General features: G+C 62.9%; 1 protein-coding gene across 1 annotated transcript; it reads left to right on the forward strand.

Moving 5' to 3' along the window:
* The first annotated feature begins 731 nt into the window (after nucleotides 1-731).
* On the forward strand, nucleotides 732-9,975 carry ZNF740 (zinc finger protein 740). Its single transcript, XM_088529765.1, is given in 8 exon segments — nucleotides 732-740; nucleotides 1,019-1,133; nucleotides 1,136-1,173; nucleotides 1,255-1,276; nucleotides 1,279-1,340; nucleotides 6,187-6,316; nucleotides 9,681-9,799; nucleotides 9,886-9,975. Coding segments are annotated over 8 exon segments (585 nt in total).
* The last annotated feature ends 1,743 nt before the right edge of the window (nucleotides 9,976-11,718 follow it).

Raw genomic sequence — 11,718 nt, forward strand, 5'->3', positions numbered from 1 at the left:
CCCTGTCACTGTGTCCCTCCCTCTGTGTCCCCCCGTCACTGCGTCCCCCGTCATCGTGTCCCCCCTGTCCCCACGTCCCCCCCTCCATGTCCCCCCCTCCGTGTCCCCACGTCCCCCCCATCACCGTGTCCCCCCCCGTGTCCCATCACTGTGTCCCCCATCACTGCGTTGTCCCCCTCACGTTCCCCCCCGTGTCCCCCCGTCCCCATGTCCCCCCCCGTAACCGCGTCCCCCCGTCATCGTGTCCCCCCTGTCCCCACGTCCCCCCCTTCATGTCCCCCCCTCCGTGTCCCCACGTCCCCCCCGTCACCGTGTCCCCCCCTCCGTGTCCCCGTCACCGTGTCCCCCATCACTGCATTGTCCCCTCACGTTCCCCCCCCCGTGTTCCCCCCCGTCACCGTGTCCCCCCCGTCACCGTGTCCCCCCTCCGTGTCCCCCCCTCACGCTGTCCCCTCTGTCCCCCGCAGGCTCCGCCCGCGCAGCCGAAGGACCCGCAGGTGGCCGCGATGTCCCCGCTGTCCCCGCCGTAGGGGCGGCCCCGCCGAGGAGGCTCCGCGACGCTCCGGAGATCCCGGAAAAGATGTCGGCGAAGTGGAGGGTACTGGACGAGACCGGCCAAAAAAAAATACCATTAACAGAAACGGTCCTTCTATCCTTAAAAACATTCCTCCCTGGGAGAGCGTTAAGGCTTAAGGAATTGGTACAATCCGTTTGTTGAGGACAGACACAAGATGGCTCAGGTAATGAGCCCCAATTTCCCCCCGTTTCACCCCGAGCCGCAGAGCCCCCGCGGGAATCCGCTCCGCTCCGCGGGAATCCCGCCCTCGGGAATCCGCTCCGCTCTCCCCGGAGCTCCAGGGAATCCCGGAAAACCCTCCAAGCTCTCCCGGTAGCTCCCGGTAGCCGATAGGTCCCGGTGCCCCGGGGGTGGGAGGAAACTCCGAGCCGGGCTTCCCGGCCGTTCCCACATTCCCCGCGATATTCCGGGCGCGTTCCCGGCTCCGGACGTGTCCTGCAGCCGCCGCCGTGTCCCTTGTCCCCCCAGGCGAGTCTCCTGGCCTGCGAGGGCCTCTCGGGCGTTTGTCTCGTGCCAACCGTGGCCAGCAAGAAGATGATGCCCAAGCCGAGCGCCAAGGCGAGAACGGCGAGCGAGGGGGCAGCCCGGACGTCCTGGTAGGGAAAAAAAATCCCGGAATTCCCATGGGAAGCGGCGCCGGGATGGGCGTTGAGGTCCCCCGTCTGCTTATTCCGCAGGGGCTCCGCGCGGATGCGGAGAAATCCGGAGCCGCAAGGAGGACGAGGGGACCAAGGCGGCGCAGCCCAAAAAGTCCCTTAAAAAGGCAGGTAAATGGGGGGTGGGTTTGGGGTCCCCGCGGTGGCGCCGGGACCGCCCGGTGGCACCGGGACCGACCGGTGTCCCCGGTGTCCCCAGCAGCGGCGCGAGCGGGCGGCCGGCGCCGACGGACAGAGCCGAGCGTCGCTGCGAGCGCCGCGCCTGGATAACCAGGTCTGGAATGGGGAGGAGGGACGGGGGGGATCCGGCAGAGCCGGGGGGAATCCGGGAGTTTTGGGGGGGAATCTGGGAGTTTTGGGGGAATCTGGCAGATCTGGGGGAATCCGGCAGGTTTGGGGGGAATCTGGCAGTTTTGGGGGGGAATCTGGCAGTTTTGGGGGGAATCTGGGAGTTTCGGAGGGAATCTGGCAGTTTTGGGGGGGAATCTGGCAGTTTTGGGAGGGAATCCGGCAGGTTTGGGGGGAATCCGGCAGGTTTGGGGGAATCTGGCAGTTTTGGGGGGGAATCTGGCAGGTTTGGGGGAATCTGGGAGTTTCGGAGGGAATCTGGCAGTTTTGGGGGAATCCGGCAGGTTTGGGGAATCTGGAGTTTCGGAGGGAATCTGGCAGTTTTGGGGGGAATCTGGCAGTTTTGGGAGGGAATCCGGCAGGTTTGGGGGGAATCCGGCAGGTTTGGGAGGAATCTGGCAGTTTTGGGGGGGAATCTGGCAGTTTTGGGGGGAATCCGGCAGATCCGTGGGGAATCCGGCAGGTTTGGGGGGAATCTGGGAGTTTCGGACGGAATCTGGCAGTTTTTGGGGGGGAATCCGGCAGGTTTGGGGGGAATTCGGCAGATCTGGGGGGAATCCGGCAGGTTTGGGGGGAATCTGGCAGTTCTAGGGCAGAATCCGGCAGGTTTGGGAGGAATCTGGGAGTTTCGGAGGGAATCTGGCAGTTTTGGGGGGGGATCCGGCACATCCGGGGGAATCTGGGAGTTTTGGGGGGGGAATCTGGCAGTTTTGGGGGAGAATCCGGCAGGTTTGGGAGGAATCTGGGAGTTTTGGGGGGGAATCTGGGAGTTTCGGAGGGAATCTGGCAGTTTTGGGGGAATGCAGCAGATCCAGGGGGAATCCGACAGGTTTGGGAGGAATCTGGGAGTTTGGGGGGGAATCTGGGAGTTTCGGAGGGAATCCGGCAGTTTTGGGGGGGAATCCGGCAGTTTTTGGGGGAATCCGGCAGGTTTGGGGGGAATTCGGCAGGTTTGGGAGGAATCTGGGAGTTTCGGAGGGAATCTGGCAGTTTTGGGGGGGAATCCGGCAGTTTTGGGGGGGAATCTGGCAGTTTTGGGGGGGAATCTGGCAGGTTTGAGGGGAACTTGGCAGTTCTGGGGGGAATCTGGCAGTTTTTGGGGGGAATCCGGCAGGTTTGGGGGGAATCCGGCAGGTTTGGGAGGAATCTGGGAGTTTCGGAGGGAATCTGGCAGTTTTGGGGGGAATCTGGCAGTTTTGGGGGGGAATCTGGCAGTTTCGGGGGGAATCCGGCAGATCCGGGGGGAATCCGGCAGGTTTGGGGGGAATCTGGCAGTTTTGGGGGGGAATCTGGCAGTTTTGGGGGGGAAATCTGGCAGTTTTGGGGGGGAATCCGGCAGGTTTGGGGGGAATCCGACAGTTCTGGGGGGAATCTGGGAGTTTCGGAGGAATCTGACAGTTTTTGGGGGAATCCGGCAGGTTTGGGAGGAATCCGGCAGTTTTGGGGGGGAATCTGGCAGTTTTGGGGGGGAATCCGGCAGGTTTGGGGGGAATCTGGGAGTTTCGGAGGGAATCTGGCAGTTTTGGGGGAATCCGGCAGATCCGGGGGGAATGCGGCAGTTTTGGGGGGAATCTGGGAGTTTTGGGGGGAATCTGGCAGTTTTGGGGGGGAATCTGGCAGTTTTGGGGGGGAATCCGGCAGGTTTGGGAGGAATCTGGGAGTTTCGGAGGGAATCTGGCAGTTTTGGGGGGAATCCGGCAGATCCGGGGGGGAATTCGGCAGTTTTGGGGGGAATCTGGCAGTTTTGGGGGGAATCTGGCAGTTTTGGGGGGGAATCTGGCAGTTTTGGGGGGGAATCCGGCAGGTTTGGGGGAATCCGGGAGTTTCGGAGGGAATCTGGCAGTTTTGGGGGGGAATCCGGCAGGTTTGGGGGGAATCTGGCAGTTTTGGGGGGAATCCGGCAGGTTTGGGGGGAATCCGGCAGGTTTGGGGGGAATCCGGCAGGTTTGGGAGGAATCTGGGAGTTTCGGAGGGAATCTGGCAGTTTTTGGGGGGAATCTGGGAGTTTTGGGGGAATCTGGCAGTTTTGGGGGGGAATCCAGCAGGTTTGGGGGGAATCCGGCAGGTTTGGGAGGAATCTGGGAGTTTCGGAGGGAATCTGGCAGTTTTTGGGGGGAATCTGGCAGTTTTTGGGGGGAAATCTGGCAGTTTTGGGGGGAATCCAGCAGGTTTGGGGGGAATCCGGCAGGTTTGGGAGGAATCTGGGAGTTTCGGAGGGAATCTGGCAGTTTTGGGGGGGAATCTGGCAGTTTTTTGGGGGAAATCTGGCAGTTTTGGGGGGGAATCCGGCAGGTTTGGAGGGAATTCGGCAGGTTTGGGGGAATCTGGGAGTTTCGGAGGGAATCTGGCAGTTTTGGGGGGAATCCAGCAGATCCAGGGGGAATCCGGCAGGTTTGGGGGGAATCTGGAGTTTCAGAGGGAATCTGGCAGTTTTGGGGGGAATCTGGCAGTTTTGGGGGGGAATCTGGCAGGTTTGGAGGAATCTGGGAGTTTTGGGGGGAATCTGGCAGGTTTGGGGGGAATCCGGCAGGTTTGGGGGGAATCTGGGAGTTTCGGAGGGAATCTGGCAGTTTTGGGGGGAATCTGGCAGTTTTGGGGGGGAATCTGGCAGTTTTGGGGGGAATCCGGCAGGTTTGGGGGGAATTCGGCAGGTTTGGGGAATCTGGGAGTTTCGGAGGGAATCTGGCAGTTTTGGGGGGGAATCTGGCAGTTTTGGGGGGAATCTGGCAGTTTTGGGGGGAATCCGGCAGGTTTGGGGGGGAATTCGGCAGGTTTGGGGGAATCTGGGAGTTTTGGAGGGAATCTGCAGTTTTGGGGGGGAATCTGGCAGTTTTGGGGGGAATCTGGCAGTTTTGGGGGGGAATCCGGCAGGTTTGGGAGGAATCTGGGAGTTTCGGAGGGAATCTGGCAGTTTTGGGGGGGAATCCGGCAGGTTTGGGGGGAATTTGGCAGGTTTGGGGGGAATCTGGCAGTTTTGGGGGGGAATCTGGCAGTTTTGGGGGGAATCCGGCAGATCCGGGGGGAATCCGGCAGGTTTGGGGGGAATCTGGAGTTTCGAGGGAATCTGGCAGTTTTGGGGGGGAATCCGGCAGGTTTGGGGGGAATCCGGCAGGTTTGGGGGGAATTTGGCAGGTTTGGGGAGAATCTGGGAGTTTCAGAGGGAATCTGGCAGTTTTGGGGGGGAATCTGGCAGTTTTGGGGGGAATCCAGCAGATCCAGGGGGAATCCGGCAGGTTTGGGGGGAATCTGGGAGTTTCAGAGGGAATCTGGCAGTTTTGGGGGGAAATCTGGCAGTTTTGGGGGGGAATCCGGCAGGTTTGGGGGAATCCGGCAGGTTTGGGGGAATCTGGGAGTTTCGGAGGGAATCTGGCAGTTTTGGGGGGGAATCTGGCAGTTTTGGGGGAATCCGGCAGGTTTGGGGGGAATTCGGCAGGTTTGGGGGAATCTGGGAGTTTCGGAGGGAATCTGGCAGTTTTGGGGGGGAATCTGGCAGTTTTGGGGGAATCTGGCAGTTTTGGGGGGGAATCCGGCAGGTTTGGGAGGAATCTGGGAGTTTCGGAGGGAATCTGGCAGTTTTGGGGGGGAATCTGGCAGTTTTGGGGGAATCCGGCAGATCCGGGGGGAATCCGGCAGGTTTGGGGGGAATCCGCAGTTTCTGGGGGGAATCCAGCACTTCTAGGGGGGAATCCAGCAGTTCTGGGCTGGAATCTGGCAGTTTTGGGGGGAATCTGGCAGTTTTGGGGGGAATCCAGCAGATCCAGGGGGAATCCGACGGGTTTGGGGGGAATCCGGCAGTTTTGGGGGGGAATCCGGCAGTTTTGGGGGGGAATCCAGCAGATCTGGGGGGAATCTGGCAGTTTCGGAGGGAATCTGGCAGGTTTGGGGAGAATCTGGCAGTTTTGGGGGCGAATCCGCAGTTGGACTCTGGCAGTTCTGGGGGGAATCTGGCAGTTTTGGGGGAGAATCCGGCAATTTCTGGGGGGAGTCCGGCAGATCTGGGGAGGAATCTGGCACTTTCGGGGGTGAATCCGGCAGTTTTGGGGGGGAATCTGGCAGTTTCTGGGGGAATCCTGCAGTTCTAGGGGGGAATCTGTCAGTTTTGGGGGTAATCCGACAGATCTGGGGAGAATCCATCAGTTTTGGGGGGAATCCGGCAGCTCTGGGGGGAATCTGTCCGTTTTGGGGTAAATCTGGCCGTTCTGGTGGGAATCCCGTTGTTCTGGGGGTAAATCCGGCTGTTTGTGGGGTAAATGCGGCCGTTTTGGGGGGGAATCCGTCCGTTCTGGGGGTAAATCCGTCCGTTCTGGGGATAAATCCGTCCGTTTTGGGGGGGAATCCGGCAGTTTTGGGGGTAAATCCGTCCGTTCCGGGAGGAATCCATCCATTTTGGGGTAAATCCACCCGTTCCGGGGTAAATGTGGCCGTTTCGGCGCGGGCCGCTGCGGTTCACAGCTGCGGCGGGGGGAATCCATCCATTTTGGGTGGAATCCGGCCGTTTTGGGGGTAAATCCCTCCATTCTGGGTGGAATCCAGCTGTTCTGGGGTAAATCCGGCTGTTTTGGGGGTAAATCCGTCCATTTTGGGGTAAATCCGCCCGCTCCGCAGGTCGTGGTGATCGAGCAGAACGGCTCCTTCCAGCTGCTCAGTGACCAGCAGAGGAACTTCATCTGCGAGCACTGCTTCGGGGCCTTCCGCAGCAGCTACCACCTCAAGAGACACGTCCTCATCCACACGGGTACGGGGACACGGGGGACACGGGGACATGGGGACATGGGGACACGGGGACATGGGGACACGGGGACACGGGGCTCAGCAGAGGAACTTCATCTGCGAGCACTGCTTCGGGGCCTTCCGCAGCAGCTACCACCTCAAGAGACACGTCCTCATCCACACGGGTACGGGGGGACACGGGGACATGGGGACACGGGGACATGGGGACACGGGGACACGGGGACACGGGGACATGGGGACGCGGGGACACGGGGACACGGGGACACGGGGACACGGGGCTCAGCAGAGGAACTTCATCTGCGAGCACTGCTTCGGGGCCTTCCGCAGCAGCTACCACCTCAAGAGACACGTCCTCATCCACACGGGTACGGGGACACGGGGGACATGGGGACACGGGAACACAGGGGACATGGGGACACGGGGACATGGGGACACGGGGACACGGGGCTCAGCAGAGGAACTTCATCTGCGAGCACTGCTTCGGGGCCTTCCGCAGCAGCTACCACCTCAAGAGACACGTCCTCATCCACACGGGTACGGGGGGACACGGGGGGACACGGGGACATGGGGACATGGGGACACGGGGACACGGGGACATGGGGACATGGGGACATGGGGACACGGGGACATGGGGACATGGGGACACGGGGCTCAGCAGAGGAACTTCATCTGCGAGCACTGCTTCGGGGCGTTCCGCAGCAGCTACCACCTCAAGAGACACGTCCTCATCCACACGGGTACGGGGGGACACGGGGGGACACGGGGACACAGGGACAGACACATCCTCATCCACACGGGTACGGGGACATGGGGACACAGGGACAGACACATCCTCATCCACACGAGTATGGGGACACGGGGGGGACAGGGACAGACACGTCCTCATCCACACGGGTACGGGGACATGGGGACATGGGGACACGGGGACAGACACGTCCTCATCCACACGGGTACGGGGGGACACGGGGGACATGGGGACACAGGGACAGACACATCCTCATCCACACGGGTATGGGGACACGGGGGGGACAGGGACAGACACGTCCTCATCCACACGGGTATGGGGACACGGGGGACATGGGGACACGGGGACAGACACGTCCTCATCCACACGGGTACGGGGACATGGGGACATCCTCATCCACACGGGGACGGGGACACGGGGGGGACAGGGATGGACATGTCCTCATCCACATGGGTACGGGGACGAGGACGGGAGGACATGGGGACATGGGGACCAACACATCCTCATCCACACAGGTACGGGGACATGGGGACATGGGGACACGGGGACAGACACATCCTCATCCACACGGGTATGGGGACATGGGGACGTCCTCATCCACACGGGGACGGGGACACGGGGGGACAGGGATGGACATGTCCTCATGCACATAGGTACGGGGACGGAGGGACATGGGGACCAACACATCCTCATCCACATGGGTATGGGGGGACGGGGACATGGGGACACAGGGACATGGGGACGGGGACGTCCTCATCCACACAGGGACGGGGACATGGGGACATGGGGACCGACACATCCGCATCCACACGGGGACATGGGGACATGGGGACACGGGGACCGACACGTCCTCATCCACGTGGGTACAGGGACACAGGGACACGGGGACGGACACGTCCTCATCCACATGGGTACGGGGACGAGGACAGGAGGACATGGGGACATGGGGACATGGGGACCAACACATCCTCATCCACACGGGTACAGGGGGACACGGACGTTCTCATCCACACGGGGACGGGGACGGAGGGACATGGGGACATGGGGACCAACACATCCTCATCCACACGGGTACGGGGGGACGGGGACATGGGGACACAGGGACATGGGGACAGGGACGTCCTCATCCACACACATAGGGGGATGTGGGGACACGGGGACGGGGACACGGGGACGTCCTCGTCCACACGGGTACAGGGACAGGGGGACGGGGACATGGGGACCAACATCCTCATCCACATGGGTACGGGGACATGGGGACACAGGGACGGGGACGTCCTCATCCACACAGGGACGGGGACATGGGGACATGGGGACTGACGCATCCTCATCCACACGGGGACATGGGGACACGGGGACCGACACGTCCTCATCCACGTGGGTACAGGGACACAGGGACACGGGGACGGACACGTCCTCATCCACACGGGTACAGGGACACGGGGGACATGGGGACAGAGCGGCTGAGCTTGGAACGGATCCCTAGGGATCATCCAGCCGGGACGCGGGGACACAGGCGGCTCGGGAAGATCCCCACGAGCCCCCGGCCATCCCCTCCCCATCCGTCTAATTACCGGGCGTTAATTAACCACCCGGGTGCGTTGGGACGGGGCAGCCCCATCCGCACGCGCGGTGTCCCCTCCCCGTGTCCCCTCCCCGTGTCCCCTCCCCGTGTCCCCTCCCGGTGTCCCCTCCTGGTGTCCCCTCCCGGTGTCCCCTTGTGGTGTCTCCTCACGCTGTCTCCTCGCGCTGTCCCCTCCCGGTGTCCCCTCCCGGTGTCACCCCCCGGTGTCCCCTCCCAGTGTCACCTCCCATGTCCCCTCCCGTGTCCCCTCGCGGTGTCACCCCCCGGTGTCCCCTCATGGTTTCACCTCATGGTGTCACCTCCTGGTGTCCCCTCCCATGTCCCCTCCCGTGTCCCCTTGTGCTGTCCCCTCCCGGTGTCCCCTCCCGGTGTCCCCCCCCGTGTCCCCTCCTGGTGTCACCTCGCACTGTCCCCTCGCGCTGTCCCCTCACGCTGCCACCTCCTGCTGTCCCCTCCCGCTGTCCCCTCCCGGTGTCCCCTTGCACTGTCCCCTCCCGTGTCCCCTCGCGGTGTCACCCCCCGGTGTCACCCCCCGGTGTCACCTCCCGGTGTCTCCTCCTGGTGTCCCCCTCCCGGTGTCACCCCCTGCTGTCTCCTCCCATGTCACCCCCCAGTGTCACCCCCCAGTGTCACCCCCCTGGTGACACCTCCCAGGTCCCCTCCTGGTGTCCCGTCGTGGTGTCCCCTCGCGGTGTCACTCCCCGCTGTCCCCTCCCGCTGTCCCCTCCCGCTGCCACCCCCCGCTGCCACCCCCTGGTGTCACTTCCCGTGTCCCCTCCTGGTGTCCCCTCCTGTGTCGTCCCCCCCCGGTGTCCCCTCCCGGTGTCCCCTCCCGGTGTCACCTCCCGTGTCCCCCTCCCGCTGCCACCTCCCGGTGTCTCCTCCCGTGTCCCCTCCCGCTGCCACTCCCCGGTGTCACCCCCTGGTGTCACCCCCCGCTGTCCCCTCCCGCTGTCCCCTCCCGCTACCACCTCCCGGTGTCACCCCCTGGTGCCACCCCCCGGTGCCACCCCCCGCTGTCCCCCCCGGTGTCCCCAGGCGAGAAGCCCTTCGAGTGCGACGTGTGCGACATGCGCTTCATCCAGAAGTACCACCTGGAGCGCCACAAGCGCGTGCACAGCGGGGAGAAGCCCTACCAGTGCGAGCGCTGCCTGCAGGTACAGCCGCACGCGGGTGACAGCCGCGTCACCCGGCGTCACCTCCGACTGTCCCCCCATCCCGGGATTCCCTCCCTTTCCCGCAGAGCTTCTCCAGGACGGACCGGCTGCTCCGACACAAGCGGATGTGCCAAGGATGCCAGAGCAAAGGCCCCGACTCGCAGCTCCTGCTCTAGCTCCGACGTTCCCTCCGGAATTCCCGGGAGAGCAGGCCCCTCTCCGAGACTTCCCTCCGGAATTCCCGGGAGAGCAGGCCCCTCTCCGAGACTTTCCAACCGCTTCCCACACTGTACATACGCTCCGGAGCATCCGGAATCTTCTCCTTGTCCCCTCCAAGCAGCGGAAGCACCTGCCCTTCCCTCACATCCCTTCCCGATCCCGAATCCCAACGTTTGCCTTTTGGGAAAAGCCCTGAGCGACAAACGGGCCCAAACAGGGCAAAATAGCGACACTCGCTTCCAAAAAAACCCCATTCCCGTTCCCTTGGGATGGGATCGCGCAGCCGCTCGGCTCTCAGGTAGGAATTTCAGCAGGGAGGAACCGGCTCCAACTCCCGGTTTTCCCGCCAGCTGTTCCCGGGAGGCTGTTGATCCGGGTGGGAATGCCGGGATCGCGGCCGGCTGCGGCGCTTCCCTTTTCGCTCCTAATCTGGTGGTTTTGGTTAAACTCGGCCTTTCTGCGCCCACCCCGTGTCCCGGCGGGATCCGGCCCCGTGTCCCGGCGGGATCTGGCCCTGTATCCCAGCGGGATCTGGCCCTGTATCCCGGCGGGATCTGGCCCTGTATCCCGGCGGGATCTGACCCTGTATCCCAGTGGGATCTGGCCCCGTATCCCGGTGGGATCTGGCCCTGTATCCCGGTGGGATCTGGCCCCGTATCCCGGCGGGATCTGGCCCTGTATCCCGGTGGGATCTGGCCCTGTGTCCCGGCGGGATCTGGCCCCGTATCCCGGTGGGATCTGGCCGCATCCCGGTGTTTTTAGGAGCAAAACGGAGCCCTGGGACGCGGGATGAGTCGGGAAGCGGCCGAGGGCCGTGTCGGTGCCACCAGCTTCCGAGAATTCCGGGAATGCCCTGGGATTCCCGGCCGGATCCCTCTGCTCTTCCCGGCTTTTGCTCCGAGCGGCCTCCAGCGGCACCGTGACGGTCAGATCCCGACCGCCCCCCGCATCCCAGTCTGGGAAAACACGGGAAAAGAGCAGGAATGGCCTCTGCTCGGATGGACTATCCCGGGAAGCCGCCAGGAGCAGCTCCATGACCCGGCTCCGGGCACCGGGATGCGGCGACGCGGCGGGATGAGAGGCTGATTCCCAATGGGATGAGAGGCTGCTTCCCAATGGGAGGAGAGGCTTATTCCCGATGGGATGAGAGGCATGTCTCCAATGGGATGAGAGGCTGCTTCCCAATGGGAGGAGAGGCTTATTCCCGATGGGATGAGAGGCTGCTTCCTCACGGGATGAGAGGCTGCTTCCCGATGGGAGGAGAGGCTGATTCCCAGTGGGATAAGAGGCTGCTTCCCGATGGGACGAGACATTGCTTCCCAATGGGATGAGAGGCTGCTTTCCAATGGGATGAGATGCTGATTCCTGATGGGAAGAGAGGCTGCTTCCCGGCGGGATGAGAGGCTGCTTCCCAATGGGATGCGACGCTGTTTCCCGATGGGATGAGAGGCTGCTTCCCGGCGGGATGAGACGCTGCTTCCCGGCGGGACAAGACATTGCTTCCCAATGGGATAAGAGGCTGCTTCCAGGTGGGATGAGAGGATACTTCCCAGTGGGATGAAATGCAGCCTCCCTGCGGGATGAGACACTGCTTCCCAATGGGATGAGACACTGCTTCCCGGTGGGATGCGACGCTGCTTCCCAATGGGATGAGACGCTGCTTCCCGGCGGGATGAGACGCTGCTTCCCGGCGGGATGCG

The sequence above is a fragment of the Tinamus guttatus genome, unplaced genomic scaffold (genome assembly GCF_059628265.1).
Source record: "Tinamus guttatus ecotype Peru unplaced genomic scaffold, ASM5962826v1 Tinamus_guttatus_pri_ptg000344l, whole genome shotgun sequence".
In the NCBI taxonomy this organism is placed as follows: domain Eukaryota; kingdom Metazoa; phylum Chordata; class Aves; order Tinamiformes; family Tinamidae; genus Tinamus; species Tinamus guttatus.